The 14,753-nt window shown below is 41.2% G+C and overlaps 1 protein-coding gene across 1 annotated transcript in view; it reads right to left on the reverse strand.

Moving 5' to 3' along the window:
* The window catches only part of LOC149279457 (E3 ubiquitin-protein ligase TRIM9), a 33,495-nt gene extending 19,039 nt beyond the window's left edge, over positions 1–14,456 (reverse strand). The window contains exon 1 of the mRNA XM_089501165.1: positions 13,629–14,456. Within this exon, the coding sequence (XP_089357291.1) occupies positions 13,629–14,456 (828 nt within the window). The remainder of the gene's footprint in view (positions 1–13,628) is intronic.
* Positions 14,457–14,753: the final 297 nt, after the last annotated feature.

Genomic DNA, 14,753 nt, shown 5'->3' on the forward strand with positions numbered 1-14,753 from the left:
AATGAAAGGGCCCACACAGCTATCATATGCATTAAGGTGTCCCTTTAAGCATAGCATCCATGCAACAAACTCTCATGCAGTAAAGAATGGCATTTTTAGCACATGGGGACGCTCACCACCAACTTATTTTTCTGGAGATTGATAAAACAATATTTTCTCCTTCCAGGCACCCTGAACAGTTAAGAGGAATCCAACGATTTCCAGCTCTAATCTTCCCTAAAATGACCTTCAAGACTCAAGTGATTGGAATTAATATTGCATGGTCTATCTGAATGTAATTAGTCGTCTGCTTTCTGCCGGAGAATCAGATTCTGTACGGAATGGAATTAGTTGAGGCGGGAGAAGCAGGGGCACCACAGCTGGAGGATAAATTGGACTCCTTAAAGATTAATGAAAAGCTGCAAAACCGAGAAGGTGTGAATACACATGTGAATAAAGGGACTGGTATTTGTGCCACAGGGGGGCCAGATAGACCTAATTTTTATCCTTCTGTAAGTTTATACATCCAATACAGGGTACAAGGTAGCACTATAGGAGGGTGCAATGTGTGCAACTATAGGGGTGTGTGCAACGTGACCAAATGAGACGTGTCCTGGACAAAAAATAGGCAACCGTACTCGTAGCCCATGTCATCTTAAAACATGTAGGTTTCTATTTCACAGATGAGCCAGGTTGTCTGCGATAATAGTAGTTTGGATTAAACTAGAGCCCTGGTATATATATGCAATGTACAAGAGGAAAAAAGAGGCAGACTATACGGGGTGATTATATGCCATCAAATTTCGACACAGACAGGCACCATTGAAGTAACGTTTCCTAAGCCTTCCCATAAACAATCAAACAATTTAGAAAGCCCTATCTATTTGAGCAACTCTGCTTCAAAGAGCAAAACGTGAAACATCACCACTTAATCCCATGGATTTATGGTTTATTTTTGCCTCGATAGATATTGCCAATAGCTGAGCTGCCAGAGAGCTGCAAACGAGGACATCCAGTGCGGTACACAATGTTCATAAACCGTAACTTGAGGATTCTATTGACTTACGGTGTTAAGGAGACAGTAAAACATCATCCCTGACATTTCATATAATTTACTGGAGGTTTTATTCATGTTTCTGATATATATACTGCTTATTTTAATATGCGCACACCTTTATTTAGCGAATAGAAAGTAAATGTGGGATTTTGTTACACTCACAGATCCGCTTTAATGTGCTTCTCTGCTATTTAGTAACGAATAAACTTATATTTCCTACTAAATCAAGTATTTAAAATCTCAATATGCTACACAATTTCTTTTTTATGTTTCGATCGTAAATGTTGGAGGCATTTTCTTGTGACTGCTATCAAAACACAAAAAAAGCCAAAATCCCCCAAAGCATTATGGATATCAAGGAGAAATTATTATTTAGGCCACTGGACAAATCAATAACCAACTCATTCTTTTTTTACCTCTGAAGGCAAACACAGCGCAGTACTTTATGTTACAAAGCCAGAGGAACACCGAATGAAGACATAACTTCTAAACGACGTCAGGAACACTTTCCATCATACATGTTGATTGCTGTGTTGTGTTCCTGGTTACTCCGGTGAAAGTTATGGTGTCACCATTACTAACAAGGTTTATGCCTACCTGTCAATACAGAGAGTGGTTTATGGGATAGAATACAGATAGGTTATTCTCTGAGGTCCAGCTTTTCAACATAGACTTTCTCATGACAATATCATGAGACACATGATAGGAGAAAGTATTGTCATATGTTTATAGCACATTGCTTTTTCATATCAATGTTCTGGTTCACCATGGAATGCTTGGTTTGCAACTTTTAGCACATTAGGCAACTCCTACCAGTTGGCACAAACTGGGCTATATGTTCCGTACAAGTTACTCGGTCCTATTCAACACATATTCGCCTGAAGGAAGAGCACAGAAAAGTTCAGTGTGATGACACAACAAAAAATGTTGCGTTAAATTCTTGTTACTATTGTCAAAAATGGCCAATAGTTTTCCAATAAGAGTGGCCCAAGCGGCACCATGCCAGCCCACCTCCATGTATTTGTCTTGCTGCATGCCAACGAAGACCTTTTGCCACATTGCGGTTCTGTGTCACTTTTAGTAACTTTCACAGCTTTGAACGATAAAAACACCGCAATTGCGCACTAATTGTAACTTATTTGTGCATGTCCCATGTTTACAAAGACATGGTGTACAACCAATTTTGCTTACAAAAAAAAAAGGATCTTAACTCCAACAAATTTCTCCTTTTATATTACACTGGAAGTCTTTTTTCAACCTTAATTAAAAAAGCGGCAATTGAATGTTCTTGAAAGTGTCCACTGTCCAGGTACCCACTTATTTATAACACTATGATAGAAAATAGATCTTCCCAAATCTGTGCAAATATGTTACTAATATAGGGTTGTTGGTAATAACAAAATCTGCAAAATGTTATCTAGTTCATTATAAAGTTACCACCAGCTCAGTCATAAACGGGGGTTCCAACGAGGACTCAAATATGCATGATATTCAGTAGGTCAGTATAGAATAAATTCAAGATAAGCACAAGCTGACCATGATTCTTAGCTTTCGATGTTAATTAAGCAGAACTCATTGATTACCAGGTCTACACATAAGATGGTTCTTACTTAATGTCTTTAATGTTTAATTCTCAGAACATGGGTCTCTTGTGACCAGAAGCAGAAGGCATTTATTCATGGTCCGACAGTCTAGGACCCGGGAGTTTGTTCCAAGGTACTGGCAGCATTAAGCAATTTCCAACCGGACCAATCAATAAGAACATGGCAGGAAGACGTATGAGAGAAGAAGACGAGCAGAAGTTGCCAATAAATACATAAGGTGAAAAACAGAAACAGGAGCAATGTCATAAAAAGCAATCACCAACCGGACGGAGGAGCATCTTGGTGTGTGATAAAAAGTTCCAAAGGCTTATCTCCAAACCTGGTGGATGGATAACCGCGTGGTTTATCAGGATTTCTTTACTCTGCTTACATTTTGTGAAATGTGGAAATATAACCCGGTGTTACTAAATACTGTTCTTAACCCTGGTCCGTCTCCTCTCTAAAAAGTTTAGCTCTTTTTTCGCCATTGGAGGATTGTTTTAAGGTAAGTACCGTATTTGCTTATAAGACGACCCCCCAAAATCTGAATATTAATTTAGGAAAAAAAGAAAAAGCCTGAATATAAGACGACCCTATAGGAAAAAAAGTTTTACTAGTAAATGTTAATTCATGTAAACTATTTTTTTTAATAAAAGCTATGATTGAGAAAAATATTTTTTTTGTTTCCTTTTATTTGCCAATCTGCCCCCCCCCAGTTATGCACATCTGCCCCCAGGCTTGCCACTCTGCCCCAGACATGCCTTATACCCCCATATGCCACTGTGCCCCATGATATGCCTTTTAACCCCCTAAATGCCACTGTGCCCCATGATATGCCTTTTGACCCCCTATGTGCCACTCTGCCTCCAGAAATGCCTTATACCCCTATATGCCACTCTGGCATTTAGGTCGTTAAAAGGCATATTATGGGAAAGAGTGGCATATAGGGGGCTTTTGCTCTGAAAAAAACCTCGTCTTATAATCGAGCAAATACGGTATATGCCGAAAGCTGACCTCAATAGCTGACAAAAAAACAACCATATATGTATATAATCTCTAAAATGCTTTGTGTATATACAATGTATATAACTTTGTATGCAACACCCTGAATGTTGAATTCATAATGAAATCCTATCGTTGGCAGGCTAAGTTTGCTTTAAATGGGTTTTAAGCGACTTATAGATTGCTCTACAGTGTAGATTGCATTAGAATACGATTCAGATGGGATGTTGCCATTTTTACACGATATGAATACCTTAAATAAAACCAACGAGCAATTACCTTCTACACGTCTGAGTCTGTGACAAACAAATTGCTAGCGAGGAGAACTGAGATGAACACTGAGAAAATCAAGAGGAATGCTGAGAAATCACGAACAATAAAACTATAGACCGTTAAGGAGACAAATCAATTGAACGCAGTACGCTGAATGATATACTCACTACAATCCCTCCTACGGTACATTATACATATATATACTATAACATACTGTACTATACTATAACTGTCTGTTCTATACTATAATGCGGACTGTCCATGGCTATGACACATAGTAACAGGGACAATGCCCTCATAATGTCAAAACGTTCAGAATCCAGAACAGCCTAAAGAAACATATATACCCATTTTCACATCCACTGCGAACATTCCTGGTTAGCGCCTACGCTTGTTCCCAATATAGATAACACCTATATATAGCTATAGACTCTGATGGGTGCCTTCTGGTTACCATGGTCTCCAACATAAAAGCGAGAATTAATTACTTATCATTTTGCCTTGTGTACAAAATAACCTTTCCCATAGATAGAAAATGTACTGTTTCAACAGAAATTAATAAACAGCAATGAAAAAAATAAGATTATTACTTAATATTAAGAGCTATCATTTATAAAGCATCAGTATTCTCAGTAGTGGTCTACAACAGTATTTGTGCTCTAACTAAAAGGCTAGCATTTAGCCCCAAATGACCTATAATTATTGTTCAGCCCTGCGGAATATGATGACGCTACACAAAACGATAAATAATAATTATTATTGTCCTTTTGTAATTATTATTTTCCTTTTGTAATTATTAGTATTATTATTCATAATTAGTTGAACTCTTTCAAAGCCAAACATCTGACAATTAACCAACTAGAAATTTTGCAACTACAATATATAAATTAGCTATATTCCACACAAAGTGATTTTTTTACCAGAATATCACAGTAGCACTCCAAGAGTAAAAAAGATCAGAATTGGTACATGTGCTATTATTCTCTTTTTTACTTGCTTTATATGAATTTCCAACCATTTTTCCAAATTCTTGTCACAAATCTTCATGTACAGGTCAGAGGGGACACTCGCTCATTTAATCCTTTTTTTTGTATCTAAAACTAACAACTGCAATATGTGAAATAATAGCGTATTCAGTATCACCTGCAGGCATTTCAGGTTCTATTACTGAGAACATATGTGCAGTAATGGAATCGCTTACACGTCAGTAGGGGAAGCACAGCAAGCAGACCTAATATAAAGTCTACGAGTACAACAATAATTTAATTCAACAATATTTTAATCCTATTGGAAATGATACAAAAATAACCTATTGTTATATGCAACATACTATTAGAAGAACGCAATAGTTAAAGTCTTCCAGAGTAACATTATTACAGTATAATGTCTAAGAGTAGAAGGCTAGGTGGATACTGTGGCACTTGTGCATTGCTTACACTTCCCCCATGTATTATACATACATAATGTATTATGTGCATCCCAGAACATTCTGATTTTAACATGGTTCTGCATCTTTGTTCCGTCTTACCCGCTGAGGATTCCAGATAACTGATCAACCATTTCACCCAGTTCAGGTCAATGTGCAAGACAGAATAACTCCCAACAGTCACGGATTTCACTGGATAGTCTTGATTAAAAGCTGGTTGGGTAGATCCTCTGATCTCCTCTGACCAGCCCAGGGACCTCTAAGATCAGTGGAGGTCCGAGCTATTGCAGCCTAGACCTCCAATGAAGCTCCCACAGTGCCACCTTCGTGACTTTCCAGGTAAGGTGGGCTGTGGCCATGGCGCCAACTGGTCCACTTCTGGTTCTGACCCCACCAACCTACCCTTGTCATATACCCGACGAAGGTGTATTCACATCTAAAATGTTTGGGGGGTCGAGATTGGAATTCAATGATATTTTGTAAAGCTGGGAGAGCCAGTGTAGATATGCACCTGTTTTGGGATAGATCTTACCTAAGTGCTTCCTTGTTCTGCACCTACTAACAAACACTGATTGTTGAGATATTAACTCATGCTCTTAATTTTAATATGTTTAGTATTTCGATATTTACATATCTCAGTTTTACCCTAATACATCTTGATTTGTATGCATTCCATGAGACTGTAAACCACAAATTAACTAGAAGAATCTCTGCAATTATCATTGAATGGCTCAAATGAGAATCAATGTCTCAAATGAGGCCCTTTTGAGTATTTATGCTCCAAAGATCTCCACCAGCTCAACTAGAATTAAAGATCGTCAAAGATAATCCCAAAGTGGGCAATTAGATGCAACATTCTGATCTGTAAAGATTTTAGCAGTCTTAATTAGACTTTTATCAAACTTGTTACAAAACCCAAGTGCCTTGGGGAAAAAAACCAGAAAAATTAATTAACAGGTTTTCTTTAATAGACCCAACTAAGTGACTATGTAGATGAAGGGTAAGCCAATGCCTTGTACCTAATTTGGCTGAGCATATACAAGTTTACTTTGTATTTTCGGTGGCTCACTAATTTTGCATATAAATATTTACTGAAAGGGGAAACCCGAGTGTTGGTAACCATGGAACTGGGTTAACCAACTAGAAGCTAACCAGATCCTTTGGAAAGAACTGCAATAACTCCATACCAAGATATGGTAGCAATTAGTTTGCTAAACTTCAGATGCACTTTTGCTTCTTGGTCTAAGAAATGCTCCCATGATATCTGCATGTGCAAATTCTGTAAACCAATTTCTGTCCCATTATGTCCTGACACCCTAAAATTATTTTCAAAAGAATACTCCATTAGCTACATTATATTGGCTCATAGTGAATTCTTAACACTGAACAGATTTATAATTTAAAAGGAATATGCAATCACTCATTTATACACATATAGTGAAGAGTACCATAATAGATTGTAAGCTAGCAAGAGCAGGTTCATCCTCTGTGTCAGTATGTCTAAACATATTTTAACATTATTGTCAAATTGGTATAATGTCATCTTTAATGTTATTGAATCTTCACCCCCTCCTATAATAATAGTGCTATAAAATGGTAAATTCCTCACACAATAATGAACATAAAATGATTGCTACTTTCATGTCAATACGATACAGTAAGTACCCTCTCCTTAAATTGCCCAGATTATAATCTGATAGGCAGGTCCATCTAGTCTACTACTACTCCATAGAAGATGCCATACTTACAGCAGGTAGTAAAACTATCTCTGCCAAGAATGGGGAGCACTTAAATAACTTTCCCTACAGTGAAGGACAGAGAAAAAATCTCCACTGGGATTTCAGACTAGTCCTGTCTATGGGGGTAACCTAGATTGCCCTTGGGAATCTCTTGGGGGTTCCATAGGTATGAAGGTGATCCCAGAAATGGACCTCCTTACTTACTGGGCCTAGACCCATAAATGCCAAAATGTACGTATGAGGCTGTTGGTTCCCTCATGCAGCAGAAACTTTCCTCGCATTCTCTAATTGGTTCACAAAATAGTTATTTTACAACCTATTAGTGTCAAATTCCAGCGTGGTAGGTCCAATTGCCTTGTTAGGGGATTGGTTTCCCTAGTCCATACCAGCTTAGGAGATCAAAGATCTCTACAACCCTCCATAGTATCTTTACATGCGGCCTAAGGCAGATCAGGATTATGACATCATATACAGGCATTTTCCACAAAGCAGAAGTGCAGCAGAAGAAAGAAACCCATCGGCATAAAAACGCTGGGGAGTTTCCCTGGGTCTGGAGCAGCAAGTCCTCTACACACATCACTGCTGTATATACCCATCAAACACTTGACCTATTTTTTTTAATGTTTCACCCATTTAACCATTTCTTAATGTCCTTCGTATACTTTAAGGCTTCTGTTGCATTTTTCTTTATATTTCTATTATCATAGATAGTACATGAACTGCTCTCTATTTCTGGTTACAACTCTACTAAGGCTACTGAAAATCAAAGCCAACAGACATGTTTATGATCTATTGATTTTACACTAATGGTCTGCTTTAGCTTGGTGGGTTTATTTCTTAACATGAAACTGTTTTCGTGTAAAAAAAAAAAAAAATGACATGACTGCCATCCTTTCTGGAGGCTTGTTCCTAGGGCATATAGCAATAGGCAGTCAAACAAACCCCAATGTTTTTGTATGCGGATCCAGTGTTAAAGGAGTTTGACCCAAGAGTACTGCTCGTTAAACAAAGCTGTCAAGAACACAAGGGATTTACAAATGAAATACACTTTGTTTAGGTGAATAAAAGGTGACGAGGAGGCTATCACTGCTTGCTTCACTCATGGATGCCTATTTAATAGGGTTATAGCGTCTATAAGAAACAGGATCATGGAGCTGCAGTGGACCATCATTGAAACCTTTATGTGGAATATTTAGGGTTCGCCCATTCATTTCATCCTTCTTTTTCCTGTCTGATGGAAACAGGCTTTGCAAGCCATCGTGGTCTAGTGGAAATGAACAGTAGCATGTGTGGCCCGATTTACCATTACAACAGGACCTATTGGTTTCTCGCGAAGGGTAACTATCACATTAATGATACAACGCAAACACTCTTTCCACCGCAATCATACAATGCCTTAGAAAGTCCATGCGTTCTCTTTTAATCACCGATGAGGTCTTTTTTGCTCATATCAAAAGATAAAGAAAACAATAAAACAGGCAGAACAGACAATGCAAGCGATTGTACAGGGTTTGTATTGTGTGGTGGCTCTGAGGCTCTGTGTTCTTGTCCTGTGAGGCAAAGAACGCATTTGTCTGCTGGGCTGTGTCCTGATTCACGCGGTTTGATACCAGAGATATAGGGATTTGGGGGCTTTTGCACTTTCGAGTGGGATCAGGTTACACCGGGAAGGCGAGAATGACATTCTTCTCATTAACGTACAGCTGATGTCTGGGAACAATGTGAGGGGGTTACGTGGGCACAAAACAGTGGGGTGCGAGAGGAGGAGGCAAATGGTAGAAGAAGGCATGTGGTGGGCTCGTATCTATGCATATGTTGCTAAGGAAGAGCAATGAAAAGGAGGGTGCAAAACATCTGTTCCTCGCATTCCAGTCCATAGACATAAAAGGCACACAAAACACACTACGATGGATGCCGGGTGTGACAGACTGGTGTCGTACGTCTGTAACGTGTGTCTGGGATGCTCCTCACTAAAACCTGAGTGTGAGCACAATCCAGATCACTCACCAAAATCAGAGTAGTGGTGCTGAAAAGAGCACTCCTTATGAAATGTGAATGGTGCGAAACATAAGTGAACCCCTTCTGTTCCTATGGATGACACTACGTGTCTTATATAATAAAGCCCACGTATACTGTATCCCGGTTATTACCATCCACAGTAGATGTACCACCAGTACGGCATTGCCCTTGAACTGAGGAAAGCCCTCTTACCCAGTTGGCAATAAGGGTTACACTATTCTAAGGGGTCCGGTACATTCCCAATATACCAATTGTGTTTACTGGTACAGACCTAAAAAAATTATTTTAATTCACCTACAAAAACAATTGCAAAAGCTTTATGGCAAAGGGCAGTGACCAGAACACAACTTGGCAATTAATACATGCGAACAACAGACCAAGTGATGTTAAATGTCCCTTTTTTGTAACCAGGAAGACAAAAAGATTAAAGGATTAAAAAGAAAATAAATGTCATGCACCCAGTATCTGCTGCCGTAAGACTGTTGGGTATCACTGTGCTGACCTACTCGAGATTTACTAAACCTCTACACCCTGATGTAACAAACATATGTCGCTATAGTTCCTAATACATTTAACTCATCTGTCCCTATTATAAAGCTGGGAGCTTTCCTGGTTTTACATCGATTATTCCTATTTTATGGCATTTAGGCCTCCACATGAAAATGTGTGAGTTATGAGGGTCTTGGCCAAGGATCTATGTTAAAACTCAGTTTAACTGTGTAGTGTGGATGCCATGGATTTCCACGCTCATTTCATCATGATGCAGGTGGAACATTTTCAATTTTGGTCATATCCCGTCACTTGTCCTCGGGCAGCAGAACGCCTGGGAGATGCACTGGGGTAGGAGGACACAAATATCATTGTCTCTTCTATGAGCGTTCGGTATTCAGTATATTACACAGGGTGTTTGTAACTGTGAGCCTCATAACCTATACATGGCTTGAAGTCTGTTCCCTGTTCCCCTGCGGTTGTCACATCTGAATTTATACGGCACAATGCAGTGTATGCAGGCTCCAAGCTCCAAAATTGCTTCATTTGTAAACATCATCCAGTGTTCGCTCCGTCAGTCTGCATCTAAATCATTTCTGCACCGATTACCTAACAAAATGGTCACTGCTTCCAAAATGTTCTATTAACCCATGGGTTGCTTGAGAGCTCTACGTACAGTATTGGATTCATGGCTGTTTTCCAGCGTTCTAAATGCTCTGTGTTACAGCTTAGGGGCCTTTATATCGTTACTGTCAGACTGACCTACATCTGGGATTCCCAACGCTATCCTCACGTACCCTTAACAGACTGACGGCTGCATCCATACACAGCTGTTGTTGGGTTTCCTTTCCACCATTCTCAATCTCATTCATTCAATAGCGATAAAAAGCTGGGTCTGCTCACCCACAGTGAGAGGGGAGGTTTTTTAGCTGTAGTTTGACATTTATTAATGTAGTTTGATTGTTAGCTACATATGGTAAGGAATACCAATGACTGAATACATACTGTATGTCCTGGCTGTATAGATCCTACAATGAATGCACTTCTCTCACTATCAAACAGAACATAACAACCTACAATGTATATATATATATATATATATATATATATATATATATATATAAATATATTGTCCATACATATGTTCTGTTTTCCCAGACAATCTTAATTCTCTTTATAAGGAGCTGCACTCCCAAATATCAGGTCATATCCCTCATCTCTTTGACCCATAGTAATAAGGACCTGAGAAATTGGGCACCTTAAATTAAAGACCTTGACACCTTAATTAAAGACACCTTACTACGTGTATGGCAGCCGAGACATCAGAAAGAGAAGTGGAATTTAGTCAGGGGTTGATATATATTTTGAACCCTCATATGCAGAGACTGACCGGGGATTTAAATTGTCGATAAATCACATAATAAAAAAGCAGGATCTATTGTGCAAGTGAAGATAAAGGTACATGGGAGATGCAATCGAGCACGGCCCGCCTGCTTGGTTTGCCAGATGTAGTGGAAATCTGGAGTGGACATCAGAAAAAGAAACAGATTTTCAGATTTTGCCACCTTTTGCCCCACATCTCAGATTTTAAAGCAAATATCTCCCAAAAAACAACACGGAAGGAAAAAAGTGCAAGCTGGCTTTAATAAATTGCTTATGCTATTTTTGTCTGCAAACGAATTAATTAGGGTACTTAGATTCCACTAGCCCAATGGTAGGGTGTGGGGTATTTTACTACGTTATTCCAAGCAGCCTTCTTGCTGTCTTCCGCAGAAAAGGAACAGCGAGCCCCTCTAAAACACACATGCATTTATTTGCCCCCCTCTCTTTTGTCCCACGCCATTCCTTCCCTCTCGCTCCCGATGTTCGGTCTCCTTTGTCCTATTCCCATGAAGAACTGTAACCCTTTTGCTGCCTGTAGGACAGATGCATTATATACCCGCGGTCCTTTTTAAAAACTCATAGAATACATAGTTCACTATTACTGTTTTAAAGAGAAAATGCTGAATATGGATGTTTCGTCATCTGTTTTTTAATGCAGACATTAAAAGGCTTCCATACATCCCCGGCGTTTTGTCTGCAATGCGTTACCATCGTCTATAGAGCCTAAGGAGATTGCAGGTTCTGTTACGTGCCGTTACTTATTCACAGCTATAGCCCTAGCTTACCCAACCCTTTAGGGTTAACCTATTTTTTTCTGTAGGGGGCAGTGAGCGCAGACCCCCAAACAGATTATTACTGCTTTCCATTTCCATATAACTACAATATAAGCCAAAATGGAGAATGGGAGGCTAAAAATCCCAAGAATCGGAAATAATTACTCAGTATATAATATGTTACTTATTATAATTGTAACATTTATGGTCATATTGAAAATGATGATGCCATACAATGAAAAATCACTCATCTCACAGTTAAGACATTCATAGGCTTAACCCTCGAGGTAACGCTTGCATTAATTATCATGTGAACTTATTATCATGTTATTGAAGGGAACAGATCGCGGGTATAAAGGCTTCTGATTCCCTCCCGTGGAATTTCTGAGACAAGTTCAATTCATTTTTATCTCCTTTGTCCCCGGCGGGAAATATATTGTGATCTGTAAAGATTATGTAAGCACTATCCCAGGGGTTCTCGACCATACTCTCAACTACAATGGTGCCCATGAACTACATCCATTACCCAGCCACAGACTCAATCCATTATCTATATTAGCATATACCGAACAATCAACTCCTACAACATGAATATAAAATGTACCCGAAAAAACATTAACATTCTAGTCCCTCATTCTCTATAAAACTTGAAGAGTTAAACCTACGGCTTGTATATGTCACTGTCGCCTTTTTAGTTGTAGGCAAAATACCAATAATGAGTTGCTGATGGTCTGAAAATCTCTCAATCCACAGATGGGACAGGATAAAGGGAATTGTGGTTTATCAGAGTGACACAAGGGGATATATGATTACTTTTAGGGTCAGCCTTAGTGCTAGATGCCTGGGACATCTGGACTACTGGAGAGCTGCCCGACAACCCAGAAAATGTCCCCAATGTGTCGACTACGAGTGCAACGGAAGCCTGCAGAAAGAAGTGGGGGACATGCATAAGAAATCCATGCCTACGCTGACATTCGTTGACATCCGGCTGGAATGGATGGCTACTGTTTGGAATGGATGGCTACTGCTCCCAGGCCAGTCCAAAAGTCTTTAAACTATGTTTTTGTGTGTGAATGCGTATGTGTTAGCATGAGTGTGTATGTTCATGGTAGGAAGAGTGTGTTAGTGCTAACATGTGTTAGTTTGAAAATGTGTGTTCTAGTGTATATGTTACAAGCTATGGTTCAAGGGCCAAGGAGGGGCCACTCAGCTTTCCTGCTGCCCCACCAAGCCCGAAGGTGCCAGACTAAATGTAAAAAAATACTTAGTATGTACGTACTGGTGGCAGGGGGTGGCAACAGAAATGCTCCTAGGGTCAGGTGTTATTCGGTTCAACGCCTGATCACCCTAACACATTACGCTAAACCAGTGAGTTAGGACATAGGACGGCAAAGAGCAACATATCTGGCATAGATCTATTCAAACACCACCAAATGAACTAAAGAGTGAGTAAAAAACAACTGGCCATAAGGCAAGTTAAGTATAATGGGACATTTACGTCATCGTGGGACTAGTAGTCAAAGACAGATGAATTAATAGAGGTTAGTTTAATATCCCAACTAATTCCAGTGACAAAGGGAGATAACTGGCCTTTTTATTAGAGTGGTGATAAGGTTAGGGGTTACATGGATTCATGGTGCGAACTATATGATCTCTAGGATTAAACAGATCCTATAAACTGTCAATCTCCTGAACATTACAAGTCATCTGGTTGGACTGTCTACAAATAAACAGAAGGCTGGCCAAGATCTACAGAGATGACACACTGCATGGTGAGAGCTGCTCGCTCGGTGGCCCAGACACTTCAGCTGGGAAGACACAAACCCTCCGGTCCACCAAGGACTAGCTGACAACCGGTGCACAGAGTGCAGGCAGCCGCTGCAGTACCCGGGAAAGCCGGCTCACCTTGTGAAGCTTCCACATGGCCCCCAGAGCCTTGACCTCATGGTTGGAGTGCTTGCCCTCCTCCAGGCACTGGTAGCAGACCGGCATCTTGCACTGCACGCAGTACATGCTGTGGTTCTCCAGCTCGTGGTCGGTGCAGGTGGAGATCTTGCGGGGGCTCAGCCTCCTGCTCACTCTGCCCTGAGCCGGGGGCACCAGCCGGTGCTTTGCCAGGGGACCCCTGGGTGGGTGACACCGCAGGCGACAGGGCTCGCAGTAGAAGACGTCGCACTGCTCGCACATGACGGTGGCCTCCTTGGGGCTCTTCTCGCATAGCTGGCACTTGAGGGCCGAAGCTTTGCTCTGCTGGTAGCGCTCAATCACCCCCTCCAGCACCCGGTTCTTGGCAAAGCCCCTCAGCCCCCTCTCATCCAGGATCAAGCTGCGGTGGCATTGCGGGCAGGTGATGCACGAGTTGCGTGCACCGCTGGGGAGCAGCAAAGCTCCCGAGGAGTGATGGTGGGGCTGGGGTGGCGGCATGGCCGGTGGGAACACCCGCACCCCATTGGGGGACTTTTGGCAGGGTGTGGTAGGGGCACTAGCAAAGCCTCCGTACGAACCGTAGCCCGAGTCCGCCTCACTATACAGGCTCATCTTGTCCAGGTCCAGGTAGTCATAGTCCGAGATCCCCGAGGCTCTGCGGCTCTGGGGGGACTCGGAGTCCGGGGTCTGCACCAGGATGTTTCGGGCACATGCTAGGCACAGGCTGTGGGAACAGGGCAGGATTATGGGTTCCCGGTAGAAGGAACCGCACACCGGGCACTTGAGCTCTTCCTCCATCTCTTCCATAGGGTGCCACTGGCTGGATGGAGCTGCGCCGCTTCGGAGATGCAGCTGACGTGCCGGTGCAGCAGACAACGAGCCCCTCCCAGCATAGGCACTGCGGGTACCATTCCGAGCACCGCCTCCGCACGCAGGCTATTGGAAAATTAAGAGCCACAGGTTTCAGCTCATTGGTTCGCTTGGCTGTCAGTCATCCAGAAAGTCGGGGTTTGATATAATCTAGTAGCAGGATTTTCACAGCATGAGCAGCGGCTTCCTCTAGGCGCCAGGCGCTGGTAACGGGAAAGGCAACCCGAAAACTCC

Source organism: Sceloporus occidentalis, unplaced genomic scaffold (assembly GCF_023333645.1).
Source record: "Sceloporus occidentalis isolate IW3139 unplaced genomic scaffold, rSceOcc1.0.p SCAF_165, whole genome shotgun sequence".
In the NCBI taxonomy this organism is placed as follows: Eukaryota; Metazoa; Chordata; class Lepidosauria; order Squamata; family Phrynosomatidae; genus Sceloporus; species Sceloporus occidentalis.